Source organism: Physella acuta, unplaced genomic scaffold, assembly GCF_028476545.2.
Source record: "Physella acuta isolate Inbredline_101_S28 unplaced genomic scaffold, ASM2847654v3 ptg000733l, whole genome shotgun sequence".
In the NCBI taxonomy this organism is placed as follows: Eukaryota; Metazoa; Mollusca; class Gastropoda; family Physidae; genus Physella; species Physella acuta.
In genome coordinates this window covers 106,395-122,284 of record NW_026732251.1, presented here as the reverse complement: position 1 = coordinate 122,284, position 15,890 = coordinate 106,395, and the positions used below count along the sequence as shown (strand labels likewise).

General features: G+C 39.0%; 1 protein-coding gene across 1 annotated transcript in view; it reads right to left on the bottom strand.

Annotated features, from left to right (window-relative positions):
• The window catches only part of LOC131950075 (uncharacterized), a 178,245-nt gene that overhangs the window by 126,464 nt on the left and 35,891 nt on the right, over window positions 1–15,890 (bottom strand). The window contains exon 2 of the mRNA XM_059312111.1: window positions 9,344–9,392. Within this exon, the coding sequence (XP_059168094.1) occupies window positions 9,344–9,392 (49 nt within the window). The remainder of the gene's footprint in view (window positions 1–9,343; window positions 9,393–15,890) is intronic.

Below are 15,890 nucleotides of genomic sequence, written 5' to 3'. Positions count from 1 at the left end.
GACTTTTTTCTCCGGGGGGGCACTTGAAATTTTCGGGGGGGCGGTAGACTTTCTTCGGGGGGGGGGGGGGGGGGGGGGGAACTGTTAAAAGTATATATTTTCTATATAAATTATATAAATTTCAATTCGTTCGGGGGTGCGGTAAAAAAATTTCGGGGGGGGGGGGGGGGGGGACTCACCTTGGGAGGACTGCAGAGAGTCGGAACACTACAAGAATTTTTTTTCCAGTGTTTTTTTTTTCCAAACTCCCCCCCCCCCCCCCCCTCTGGTAGGGGGGGGGGAGAGTGGCACTTAAAATGTTCTAAGGGGGAGGGGGGGGGGCTATGTCGTAAAGTACAAAGTAGACTCGTGGACTTAGCAACAATTTCAATAAAACGTCATTACGCTTGCAAACTGGAATTGGAGGAATTAGTACAAACTGTTGCAACGAAGGAGATGCCTGGAAGAAACTCTGATGGAGAGGCAAGACGCAGACACAACAACGTAAAACTTCTCTGGTGTCAAGAACGAGTCCCAGAGGGAGAATTTATTTTACTTTTTTTGTTGTTGTTTGTCCTCGAGTTTGTACCAAACCAGAAAGTAACGGATTTAAAAAAAAAAGTTAATCGCAAGCACTGGGACCGAATTACCCCGATCAGCCGAGCACGTGATGTAGAGAATTATTACGTGAAAGAATCGTATCAGGCCCCTAAGTCTGGCCAAGGGTGATTAATGGCCGAGGTCTTGGTGGTGAAGAAATCCCACGTGTTCGTGCCGGCGTCACTGGGATGGCGTCATCGCCGGTAGTGCCTTCCCTTGAATCACAATGCTTGGTTCAAAATGTAAAAGAAGATCTCTCGTGTTTCTGATAGGAATACGAGGGCGAAAAACTAAGGGTTTTCAACGAGGTAAATTTTAAAGTCAGCATAAGGTTGATTAATTCCAGAGAAAAATGTGATAACGGGGTCCTTCTTTAAATTCGCCCACGCCCCTTTTCAGTTAAAGAAAAATATAGGTGAAAGCTCATTGGAGAACCCGCTTCATGGTGAAGATTCTATAAATAGAAAGGCGGGTTAAAGGTCGGGTTTGCGATAACCTAGGTGATGAAAACCTGATACAACTTATCTGATGTTGTGCACGTCTGGGGAATTAGGTGTTAGGATAGTCAGGATGTGTAATACAAGTTAGCTGATTCAGATAGTGTGTGGGGAATAGTCTAGGTATGGATTGCAAGGGTTTTAAATAGACAAATCGTGAAAAACATGTGTTGCTGTATTAGATGTGGGAATAGTCTAGGTATGGGTTACAAGAGTTGTAAACAGACAGATCGTGAAAAAAAACATGTGTTGGCAGTATTATATGTGGGAATAGGTGAACTGTGCTATAAAGATTTATACTGTAAGTGTTGAAATAGTCAAATGTGAAATACAAGGGTTGTTTATTTTGGTGTGTTAGTAAAGGCGTGGAAATTGTCAAAATTTACAATACTGAGGTTATTCACCGCAGTATATGTAATAAGGTAGCGATGTATATGACCTACTTGACACCATGGCTATAAATAAACAGAGGTCAGAAAGAACGATACATTCACTTGTTTAAAAAAAAAACACGGATCTTAAGAAATGCAAGGTATATTCTAGTTATTCTATATTTCCAATGTTGCAGAAACGAAAGTATTGAATATGACTATATGTTCCCCAGAACAACGACTGATATTTAATGAAAAGAGACGCGTACATGTTTTCAAAGAACCGCATCCATCTTCAGTGCCACAAGGCACTGACTGCTGTACACCATCGATCAACATGAATCAGCAGACGACTAGACCATCAGAGAAAGTGCTGTGTTTAAATGACGTGTACACTCATTTTTTAAATCGTGTTTTCACAACCTTTCATAGAACGTATTGATCAAGGCACCCAGTCATCAACTGGGGGTCGGGTGAAGTAGATCGATTTAGAAATTAGCGCAGATGCTATTTAGTATGTATAGTCAACGTGGTGTTGGTGGTCGGGGTTCTTTTAATTGACTTTGTGTTCAAATATCAATAGAAAAATTAACTCGTTTCAAGGAACGCATTAGTTTGTAGTAAGAAATAGCCGCGGGACTAATTCTATTAAGGCTTGGGGTGGGATAAGATTATTTAATATATAGAAACATATCCAAATCATATATATATATATATATATATATATATATATATACTTTTATTGGGAGAGAGCCATGTGTATATGTTTTTCAACGTTTGCAAATGTAGGGCTGCTTGTATGAATGTGTATCACAGGGTTACTTGTATGTATGTGTACCACACAGATATGTATAAAATCACATTATCTCAAGCCTTCAGAGACAACCTCATGATACCGCAGACTTTAAAATAGCTTTTGATTACAGGCTCAGGAACGGTAACTCGTATCTAATAACTAGCCAAATTACTCATGATATGGCGCATGCTTATTATTATTATTTTTATTCGTTAGCAGAAAACTAGCAGGCAAAGAAGGCGGAGCGTGGGGAAGGGCGCGTGGGGGTGGGGGCGTGGTGAACTGGGGGTTGTTGTGTTACACCTCCAAATCTTTAAGCACAATTGCAGATGTTTTTTTAAAGTGTGTTCGTATCTTATCTTTACACACACACCACCACCAACAACGACGCTTTGGGGGTTGCCCGTAGCAACCATTCAGTTATCTCCCGTGGTCTCTAAGAGATGTGTGGGGGAGGGGGGGGGGGGGTTACAGGGTTTTACTCTAACGAACGACAATCTGACCATTTGCACGACGTGACGTCACGTTCGACCGTTGTGCACGAGATAAGGCCCTCGCCCCGTGGGAGTCCGTGCCATTTGATTTCATTTCCTCGTGCCCGTGTTTGAGGTCGGTGGACGGAAGAATGAGAGACGCAAGAGAAGTTGACCACTCGGGGTTTGTGTATCAGTGGGTCAATGGGGTATGTCCAGCGCCGGTCGGCTTGGTGTGTTTCGTATAACGGGCCGCAGAAATTAGGCCAAGAAATACAGAAGAAGGGGGGGGGGGGCGATGTGATTAAATATTCGGTACACAGAAGATATAGCACTTCGTTACTTATCGCCCAGCCATACCGTTATAATTCTGCTGCAATGCTAGTCCAAGCCCATAAGTCACGTATATGAGCACAATAAAAAAAAACTCGGATTATGTCCTCCATACCTAAATTCCGTGTATGAACCCCGTGACAGGATACTTTATTTGAACCTCGTGTCTGAACCCCATATATGAACCCAATATCTCAACGCAATAAAAGAACAAGGTGTCTGAACCTCTTATCCCGTATCCAAACCCCGTCTTAACTCCATGTCTAATCCGAACCCCATGTCTTAAGTCTACGAAAAAAAATCCCAATAACACGTCTTAACACCACATCTAAACCTCCAATCCAAACCCCATGCCTTAACTCCATGTCTGAACCCCGTATCTGAGTAAATAACACGGCTGATTAATCTGACCATGTAAACTTTTTGTGTGACATGCAATCTCAATAAAGAATATAAGAACGGTAACTCTCCTGGGGTATGCTATACTCGACCATTCCCCTTGGCTGTAAATCTACTAAAATGGCCGACTTCCTAAGTAGCTGCCAGATTTTACGGCGCCACCAGCCGTACACTTGGTCTTGGCCAGGAATTTTTACACGGCTAAGGCCAAAAGAGCGAATTTGTGATGTAAAAAAAAAAGGTTGTCTTGTAAATGGTCACTACAGGTTGGACCAGATGACCAACGGTGGTCGAGAAGACCGCATGTGGACCAGCTGGAGATGACCACTAGTGGACCACAAACAGTTCAGTTGACTATATGAGTACCGCATACATGTGACTTTCTTATTCACCCATATAGGTGATCTCCGGATTCGTCCATCCCGATGGCCGTCTAATATGTCTATACTCTATACTTATACCATAGACGTGTCAATACACAATAACAACAATTTTTTAAAAGCGGGAGTGATCTCCCCTAAACTTTCTCGAATATACTTATATAAAACTACGGGGGAGGGCAACTCGAGATATAGACATGATTTTTAATCAATTTTTAATTACTTAAACTTTTTTTAGAATAGAACAAGGTGGAAAAAAGAGGAAGAGTGGGACAGTCCGGCTAACTGTTTGATAATACTGGTGTCATCTACCCCACCATAGGTTACTGGATAGCTAGAGTAAGGAAACGGAAATTCTTCATTTTTAGTTTTGCTTAATGCTGTTTAAATGTAATCATACATTTAAAAACGAAAATTAAAAAAAAAAACACACATATGTATGTACATGGTACAGGATGCAGCAGCTGTATACATAAACCAAGCACAGAAACTTGAGACGCTGACAAGTACAAAACATTTACCGGAAAACGAAAACGAAACAAGGATATTATTTAATTTTTTCTTATTTTACTCAAGATAAATCCATGCCATAAATTTATGAACTCACAAAAAGTTAAAACCCCGAACATCTGCACAGCGATCAACGTATAAACACGCACCTTCGCTTCTGTTGCAATTTTACAAAGGTTGGTCGGCAGAGATACATTTGGAACAAAATTTTTTCTTGTTAATTAATAATCTATTTTCATATTATTATTTTTAAATTTTTTTTTTTATTAACGTATTTTGAAAATATTTGACAAGATTGTGATAAATATGAAAATTACTTAGTCGCTATATTTATAAGGTTAATGTTTTTATGTTGTTTTGGCATCGTTTAGGAGTTAAGCGAGTTAGGAAATTAAAATTTATGAAAGAATTAATTTTCGAGGGGAAAAAAGGAGTAGCATTTTTTTACATCCATTAATTTAAGAAAATTTTAATTTAATATTTTATATATATTTTTTTAATGAGAATTCAGATATACATTTTGAGGTGTGTTTTTTTTTTAATTAGAAGAAATTGATTTCTAAAACCGTATTGGGGCCTACATCCTAGTGTTTCGCCCTATAGGAGTGTCTCCGCAATCTTCAAATGGTGTCCTTAAGAGGCACTACAACAACAATTCTCACGCGGCGCCCCAACAACAACTCTCATGTGGCGCCCCAACAACAACTCTCATGTGGCGACCCAAAAACGTTCACGTGGCGGCCCAACAACAATTATCACATGGCGCCCCAACAATCTGTTTGTAGAGACCGCAAAACTTTATAATAATTCACTAGCCCAGCTGTACATCTTCATTAAACCAGATATTATGACGCACAACATATTTAATTAAGAAAATATTTCAGTTTTAAATGACCCAATGATGCTGAAGTATTCAAGTTGTACATTGCCAAATACTTAGTTTGTAGATTAAAATATGACGTACAACTCATGACACCTGTGATTTAACTTGTAAATGACCCAATGATGCTAAAATATTCAAGTTGCACATTACCAAATATTTAGCTTGTTGATTAAAATATGTCGTACAACTCCCATGACACCTGTGATTTTCTACTCAGACGGTTATAAAGGTGAGATCTGATCTGTCAGCTGAAGTTCGGTCTGGTCGTGACTAAGGGGGAAAACCCACACATTCCCCTTTAACACAGCTGTAAGGTCACGTGGTACACAAGCAGGTTAAAATAAGGGGGAGGGGCGTGATACATCACTTTTAAAAAAATCCCCCTGTCAAATATGTAGAATATATTCATAGACTTCCTGGAGGGCTTAATTAATTATCTTTTAATTAATGAAGTCCACCCAGGTACAACTTTGAACCAACGATTCACGTAAGTTCAGGTATAGTAGAGCTGAGACCTTACAAGATTCGCATTGTGCTATAGACCATCCTTGACCCACAGGTGAGTTCTCCCTAGGTACAACTTCCAAAAGGCAACCTCTAGGTCAGTCAGATAACTTATAGCATAAGATAACTTACCAAGACGTTAAAAAGTATGCAGCATTTTTTTTAAAGTCTCTAACACCCAATATGTTGGTAAGGCGAGTGCATCACCAGTTGATTAATTCTATTTTTTTTTTTTTTGTATAATATCTTCAATATTTCTTCATTAGAATTACAAAAGCAAATTTTTAAAAGTTGAAAATTGAGAGAGAAAAAAACGTTTGTACATATTATTTTTCTTCGAGCCGACAAGTTATTCACTTTTTTAATGCACTAATGTCTATCTTTTGGCAAAATTGTTTTCTGTATTTAGACAAACCCGATATCTCCTATCTCTAGGTAAACATGTTTGCGATACGCTTTTAATAAGCCCGTGTCTACATCCGGGCTACAACTAGTATAGTAAGTGAAGCTGGCGTTGTAAATCATGAGCCTTTTGCGTCATCAGATGGCGTCGTAGAACCCCCCCCCCCTCCCCCCCCCCCCCCCCAGTTGACGTCCTACATACCTTTATTTAATTATCTTGAACCTTTGGTTAATGAATAATTATCGGCATCGGTTGTTAACGACCAACAATTAGCGCTTGATTACTAATCAGAAAGCACTCATTTGCATGAAGAACAGCATGCATATTTGACCCAGTAAGTAGATCTACGATTCTTTTATCCTAAATTATCGATTACATCATAGATTGAGACTTTAAAAAAAATACATTCAATGATCGAGTAGACCTACATTGAAACAAGAATATTTAATTTAAATTTCTTTTTTTTTACAATAATATGTTGAAATGATCAAGAATTATTTTTTTTTTTATCTAACACATTTAGATTTCATTATATTTTCGACTTATATTATTTTCAATATATTATTGACTACACTGTCACTGCAAAATGTAATATTTATTATATTAAAATACGATAAAAAATCGACTTGCGCATATTATGTAAAGTTTCTATTTCACGTTAAAAAAGACTTGGTAAAAAAAATGTTCCAAAGTTAGCCCCAGGTGTTATGTGTGAGAAACACCCAGGTCATTAACCGCTGCATGTCAGTCATATCATCACAACATCTGTAAGGCAATGGCCAGGTTATGTAAACATGCACGCATGGAGCTTCATTCAAACCATAAAAAAATATTCTGCGCTTACGGTTAACTGGAAGGGAGGGAGAGGAGGGGTGATGAATATTCTGACAGGGTTGCACTCAATAGGTTCACACAATAAAGCGCAATTAATTAGCCTGATTACACGATTAATTAACTACTTGTAAGTTCTCACGGTTTTTATGTTTTAAAGGGCGAGGGGAGTCACGTGCTTTGCGCGCAGGGTCAAAATGGCGACGTTTGAATGTTATTTTTAGTTCCAGATGTTGTTGTGATCGACTGGGAGAAATATAAGGGGAGACAAATCTCACCCACTTCCTGTTGTGGAGAGTTATGGTTGGTCGCAATTGTTGTTTTAATCCAATGCCGTTTTTTGCTAATCAAAGCAGACTGTCCAACTAAAGGCCATTAGTATAATTCAAGTCGTTTGTCGACCATAAGCCATTGGTCAACTACAAATCAGTGGTCAAACATAAACCATGGGACAACCAAAAGACATTGGTTAATAACAATTTGGTTGGTCAACTAAAATCCAGTGGTCACTCGTGGACTCAGTCCCTACCCAACGACAAGCCTTAGGGTCACCTACAATCCACTGGTCCAACAACCACTGGACACCTACAATCCATTGGTCCAACAACCACTGGACACCTACAATCTATTAGTACATCCACCACTGATCAACTACAATCCATTAGTCCATCCAACACTGGTCAACTACAATCTATTGGTCCAACAACCACTGGACACCCACAATCCATTATCCCATCCACCACTGGTCAACTACAATCCATTGGTCCAACAACCACTGGACACCCACAATCCATGAGTCCATCCACCACTGGTCAACTACAATCTATTGGTCACCCAGAACTCATCGGTCCACTCATCACGGGTCACCTACAGTTCAATCTCCAACCACAACCAACCAGTCGTCATCCCAACCACCTAAATAAAACTAAACCCCCACCCATATAACCCTGTAGCCAGCTCCAATGACTCACTTTGTAACAACTCAACATCCAACAAAAACATAATGCTTAGATCAACATCCAACAAAAGCGTAATGTTTGAATCAATACACGAAGGCACGAATGCAGGTCGAAGCCAGAAGCGAGGTAAACTGACCCCCACAATCCATTGCTTTAGTCAACACCATCCTCACAGAAAAAACATATTGACCTGCGTAGAATTGCCGTTAAATAAAGATTTTAACATAACCACCAGCAATAAAAGGAACAAAATTTTTGCAAGGATTGGAATTCGATATCTGAGAGAGATCGTGTAATTACGTGAAATATGGCCAATTTAATGTTTCCCCCCAGTCGAGTAGAGTTACACGCCCCTGTCATGCGCAAGATCAGACCGGAAGGTGACTCATGCCGAGTGTACCTCGTCAAGTCTCGTCCACCAACTGTCAACATCTGTATCCCATCGTCTTGTCACTCGTGTGGGAATTTTTTTTATTTTTATTTTAAACTGCTTGACAACGAGACAGGTTAACAGACTGAACAGGTAAAATACTGCACAGGTAAAAAAAAAACAGGTAAAAATAATGAATGATGTTGGACGTGTGCACCTGAGCATCAAATTTAAACTCTAAAAATACGATACCTTTAGAACCACATTCCCCAAACTTGCAAAAAAATATAATCATCACAGGTATAATCACATAGGTAACCAGGCATTCGTTATTGTTACAACAGGTGAGAGCAATAGGTAACCTAGTGTGTGTTGGGGGGGGGGGGGGGGTATTTTTGAAAAAAAATGCTAAAAATCAATACATCATTGTAATAAGGTCCTATTTTTAAAAATTATCTGTATGTGCAAGAGTTGGGGTCGAAAATAAGATCCGTGGTCGGAATATGAGGTCGCAGTTCAGAGCTTAAGTCGGAGTTTAGGGTCGTATAAATGACGGGATCGAAGTTTAGGTCGCAGTTAGGAGCTGGGGTTTAAGGTCGTAGGTAGATATGGGATCGGAGTTGGGGTCATAGGTAGGCTATCTGCAGGGGTCGGATATTGGTATCTGATGTTGAAGAGATGAAGTGAAAAAAAAGGTTATTTGACATGAAGTGCAAAAGATGAATGTAGTTCTCAATATGTTACGTCAGCATACTGTATCCCATTCTTGAGCTAGCGAGAGACACCCATTCTCAGAAGGTAATTTTTTTTTGTTAAAATGACGTTTTGGTTATTAGCGAATCACCAATAAATCGTTTTGGTTTTTAGCGAATCACCAATAAATCGTTTTGGTTTTTAGCGAATCACCAATGAATCAAAGAATTATCTCATCTGGTCATCGAGCGCTACACAAAACAGAGAAACGGCTAACAAGAAAACATAACGCCAAGGGTTGAAAACATAACTAACAAGAGAAGACAACAACAAATAAGGGAAGATAACTGATTTAAACTCACCCGTCTCCATCTTGATAGTTGATGTTCAGTTTTTTATTTCCGATCAGTTCTGAAAAAAGAAAATGGAAGTGGTTTAAAAATGTATCAGTAATTACTACACCTTTAAGTAAAAATAAAATTAAAATAAGTTAATGACAGGGAAACATTATAGAAACGGAAAATGAGCTAAAATATTTTAACCAAACACTAAAAACTATTCAGTAATCCTTAAATCCATTTTTTAAAATCATAAACAAATGATCATCAAGCTAACGTAGGTTTATTTTACTAGTGCTAGTTCTAGCAATGAAATAAACTTTTAAAAAGCCAATGTTATGTCGAGATGCGTGGCGATGAAGCGCTTGTAGCGAGGAAAGGGTTAACATAAACTTTACGTTTTTCAACAAGTCTTTTTTATAAACAACTAAAATTCCTCGACGTTTTACGGTAACAGCATCTTTACCATGCGTCCAGCATAATTTAAATTCCAGCGAAGTAGAATTACAGTAATCGGATTTAGACGAATTATTTACAGACGATAATTCAAGAAACGAGAATTGACCACAAGTTATCTAGTAACTGACCAGGGATGACCATTAGAATTCTCACAGAGTTTACAATTTCCTTATTTGCCCTGACTACATGTTCTGAGTAATGACCCTTAAGGATCAGTTTCCTGTAAGGGGGAGTGAAGCGCGGGCAGGAAAGATGGAAATAAAAGCAGGAAAAAAAAGTTGAAGGATTCTCCCAGCTGGGCCTTCTCGTGTGGCTCTCATAACCATGCGAGACAACCGAGAGGAGCCAGAGGGCCGCGAGTGGTCTCGCTCGGCGGTGCCAAATTAACGTACGTGTAATGTAGGGAATCGGACACGTTTTGCTGGTCATTCGGGAGCGGCAGCGGCCCAGAGTGGCCATCACGCAGGGGCCATGATGTCCGTGACAGTGCACAGACACAGGGGGCGCCACATACACACACACAGGGGGCGCCGCACACACACAGGGGGCGCCACACACACACACACAGGGGGCGCCACACACACATTCACATCTCTAGCGTGATGATGTTTGTGAAGGTTTATTTCCAAGCAAAGGAAAAACATATCCGCGAAACTTGCACCCTTAAACTACTCGTGTGATTCTGAGTTCTTGTCGAAAAGCTTTAACACAAAGCATCCCAGAAAAACGGAAAAAGTACCCGCAATAAAATTTTTTTATCTCGTAACCAAAATTTTCAAAAATTATCTTACTGGCACAATAATTATGGACATACATCACAGAAAAGGTAACCTATTAAATATACTAGAAAAAAGTATCCCAAAGACACCCCCCAGCCCCCCACCTCCAAAAAATAGTATCACGTCCCTAGTGACCAAAACTGACTTGATCTACAAGCTAAATTGACAATTCTTGAAATAAGAATAAATGGGACAGCAACAAGAAGTATTTTTGTACTCAAGAAGAAAAACTACTTATATTACGAGACTAAGTCGAGTGGCGCGGTTTGGGGGCGCCGAGTTTCCAATAAAATAAAATTGCAGCCCCATTTGTCCAATTGTCCAGAACACAGAAATGTAACAATGCTGGAAACAGCGACTAAATCCATATATTAGGTTTTTAATTAAATGTTTAAAAATTAATGGTCAGGGTGGTGGTGGGGGGGGGGGTGAATTAGATGGATATTAATCAGCCAAAAACAAACTGTCTTTGTGAAGTTAAAAAAAAATTTATTACAGTTAACAACAATGGTCTTGTACTCACCACACCATTAAATTTAATGAATATTTTAAGAGACGATAATTAGAGACGATGTAATTGCTACTTTCATTATCCCCGCCCCTCCCCCATGGGACCATGTATTTGCCAGTAACACAGTAACTACGCAACATTTTTTGGGGTTAAAAGTTCGGATTACGCTTTGAAAACTTGGGTAATTAGTTTATTTGTTCTGAAACGCCAAGGACTAATTATCATTGGCTTACGAGGCGAATAATTACAGGCTTTTGACTTAATCCGGTGGGCGGGAGCCTCATCAATTTAGTTATTAAGGGATAGAAAAGTTGGAACTTCTGAACAATAAGTCTCTATTTCAGTGGAATTTTAACACTATCCCACCCTTCCGCCTCTTCCCTGTCTACAACCACAAACGCAAGTCAGTTCCTTTCGATTACACACCTACCCACGCCCCGACAACCACACAATGATATCCCGACTAGAACCAAAAAACGTACCCTACCCCCTCCCAAACTTAAATTCAACCACCATCTCCCACACTTACATACCGGTTACAAAACACACAAATCACATTTCAGCAGCCCCCCTAGCCTCAAACTACACACACACAGCCCAGACACAACCACACGTGTACCCCACAGCCACACATGTGTACTCCACACCCCTACTTGTCACCCCAATTTATTCCCTAAAAAAGGAAGAACAGAAGCCCATAACAAAGGAAAGCTCAGGGCCAACAAAAAGACAGATGGATTGACCACGGAAAACCTACACCACTCGACACCCCCCAATAACAACGCCTCTATTGCCAGTGAACGATTGGCCGAGTGTAATGCACGCGCTGCTCAGTCATTGGTTAGTCTGACTTTGACAAACGACTCTAATACAATTCCTTTATAACATAAAACGCCCCTGCCACCAAATCGATCTACGCTCAAATGAATATAAATTACCATTTTCTTTTGTTTACATAAACCCTGATAACCAAATATATTTTCATTAAAGTGTAATATTTACTTTTTTAAACAAATATTTGCTGCCTTTCAGCTTTAATCTACCCTCGCGATAAGGTTCACGTTTTGATGACCAAATCACTCGTCATTAAACTTAAGAATAATGTTAAATATGTCAAAGAGTTGTGACTTAAATTTACATGGCCAAAAGGACTTTCAGAAGAGAAAAATATAAGTAATCGAATTTTTTTTTTATTCCTCCCTTGTTTCAACTCGCTTATCATCCACATTCTTTGTTTTTAAACCACAGTTATGACTATTACAATAGTTAACGCAATGCATTTAATGCTCAGTGTATCTTGATTAACTGACCCAGTACACACATACTGTATAAACAACATGCACAAGCCCTTTTATTCAGGGCAATGTGCATCAATACTGTGTACACAGACTATTGGTTCAATATAAACACCACTTATAAACAATTTATGAAGTAAGATAGTTTTTTTACCGGGAACAAAACATGTTACTTAACCCATGCTCGTATCTAAATCCTTATCGATCACTCACAGAGGCAGCTGTCGCGTGTGACGATAGTATTGAGAGGTTAATGATAACTTGGAGTACTAGCAGCAGATGAAAGAAAATATTCAAATGTAGAGCATTGGGGCGGGGTGGGGGAGTTTTATAAATGGTTGTACATCACTGAGGTGGTGACATCGATAGTTTTAAAACGCTCTACACACCACCGAGACAACATCGATTTGTAAGGTTAATATAGCTGGAGGCTATTTCAGTGAAGGAAAAGTGAACTTAAGAAAAATCAATTAACACAAATGTACTTACTAGACTTTAAACAAGATACAAGTATGTATAATACGTAAAAAGAGACACGTATTAATTTGACAAGAGACACCGAGGATAAATATCGTTTCGTGTAGTTTAAATTACGTGCATAGACCGCCTCTTCACCTATCTATCTAGTACCTACACACTACCCACTGTTTCAATTACCAGCCCACCCACCACTCATACTAGCCACCGATCATTTACATCACCCAACCACCATTTCATTTACCCACCTCAATACTTCATCTACCACCCCCACACACTTCAACTACCCACCCATTCCACTTCAACTACGCAACAATATAACAACCTACCCACAACCCTTCACTCGCACTACCCACCCACCCACCACTCCAACCCCCCTTCCCACAAGGCGACAGGAAACCTGAAACCGATATTTGTGCATTAAATTGGTCTAGCTCAGGGGTCTCCAAACTACGGCCCGCGGGCCGGATGCGGCCCGCGAAGTCCTCTCATCCGGCCCGCGGAGATCTTTTTGTCCAAGGAAAAATCGTTTGTTGGTGATGGCTGAGGGACTTTGCCCAGAAAAATCAAAGACATGCCTGGAAGAAACTGGCCCCCGAACTGAAATTTGATAGTTAATCCGGCCCGCGGACTGAAAAGTTTGGAGACCCCTGGTCTAGCTGGAGGCGACATTTTTTTAACACTTGCCCCAACTCCCTTCTAGAATTTGAAGCACTCGTAAAAAAATTAACCCTCGTATTTTTAAAGTGAGGCTAACACAAAAACAGCTCGGTGGCCATGTAAAACTTTTAATCAATGGGTAATTATGCCTACATTTTTTAGCTTAAAGATTTAATGTGGTCAAGCAATATTTTTGTCTATGTCTTTATCAATATTTATAAAGCCATTTTGTGGTTAAGCCTATTGTTATGGCTTCCATTTACAACACACACAAGCACACGCACACATTATATATATATATATATATATATATATATATATATATATATATATATATATATATATATATATCTTAACATAACATGTTCTCATGTTTCATATAAAAAAAGAAGAAACTCCTGAGAAATGTGAAATTTCCAAAGAGATCAACGATCAATTATTTACAATTTAAAATGCATGTATTTTAAAGACACGCGAAACCCAACAGTTATTTCCTACATTTTTTGTTGTTTAAAAAACCGAGAAGAACATGTTATTTAAATACGTGTTATTTTAGGGATAGAAAAACGAAATGCAGCGTAATTATTGCATAGGAGATGCACGAGGAAACTCCGAGGGGCGTAACTAAGCGCGAGCTATGACGCATGGGTGGCGTCAGAGTGTAAATGTATACGTTATTCCAAACACTTGCAGGAACACTTCTGTTTATTTGACTATACTTGATAAAATCTAAAGCGATTATTTTAAACTTTGTTAAATGTGTAAGATAATATTAAAAAATAATACTTCCTCGTTGGCAGATTATACTAACAGCGTGTGGGTAATGTTGGCAAGAGTGATGGGTTTACGTAATTATTACACGAAAACTGGCGAAATTTATTTTTTGACTTGCAGAATTGACATTATGTCATACCCTCGGTCAGAGCGAAATCTCCCTTCGCCTGGTTTTCGATAATGGATAAAATAGTGAGAGACTGGAATCGAGAAAGGATGACAAAAAAGGGTCTAAACGTGAGTCCGTTTGAGGGTTGGGGTTCGGGTCCATGGTATTTTTAGGAGATGATATAATCGCACTGGTGATGCTCGTGATAATGGTGGTGATGATAATCGTGATGAACGTGTTGGTGACGGTGACAATGATGACGTTGACGTCGATTATGGAAACTGGTGATGTTATTATGTTGATTATGATGTGGTGATATTTGTGGTCAGAATCGTGATGGTGACAATGCAAAACTCAACGATATCTACTTCGCTTAACATAAGACCTTCGATGACTAGACCAGAACACACATCACCAGCATCCAACATGTTACCCACAACGTGTTGTTGTGTTCCTAAACATCATATACGTTACCGTAATATATATGTTGTATGTATTTCCGGCCACATAATATTAACGAATTGCATTTTTTATTGTGCTCTCAAGTTCTAGGGTGAAAGCATGGCATAACATAATCACACAGCTAAAAAATAATCAACGAGCAGAAGAAGAAAAAACATTATTATTTTATTTTCGTTTATTTATATCGGCTGGAGGCACCCTGCTAGCGGGGACGCCTAGGCCGATTCCTACATTTAAAAAACCGGTGTTGATTATCTCCCTGTCATTGCTAGCCACGCCCTTTGACCTTATAGAGAAATCGTTATTAAATCTAGGTTTATCTTAAATCATCAGAATGCCCCATATATCAAATTTTATTTTTACAATTTTGAAGAGTTCACCCTGGCATTTCCCGAGGACGCTGGCGAGAGTTAAAAACAATAAGTAAAAAAGAAATTTCGATATTTGAAAGCTTTCTGGGCTTAAAATTTCTGCCATTGACAAGTTTACTTGTATTAAAAAAAAAAATTTTAAGGCAAAAAAAAAACATTCTATTGAAACTTATTTCCCAGACACATTTATTTCATAACTATTCGTTTGTTTTAAGACTTGAAAATTCTAGACTAGTTTGAAATAAAATTGACGTTTTTTTTTTTTTTTGCAGTTAAAGTTTAAATGTCAGAGCTATGAGAAGAAGGGGGGGGGAGTGAACATTTCCATGTTTGTAAGTCACGAATTACAGTAGACCTTTCTTGTTTATACTCAAAACGCACACCCTCAATCAATACAGGAAAGGGAACTCGTCTCCTCTGGTGGTAATAAGATTTGAAGATGGCTGTGTGTGGATACCATTAAATATTAACACCCCCGAACATGGGGAAACCATTGCGTGATGCAGTGGTTCTCAAAAGTTATACAAGAGGTCTAATTATTTGTGGTTTAATTCTGGTCTTATTCTTTGAAGTTAAATTGTAGAAGGTTTTTCCAACTACTAGGCAGAAATGATACCACGTACAATAAATAGTTAGCATAACAATTTTTACACTTTTTTTTTAACTCGGAAAAC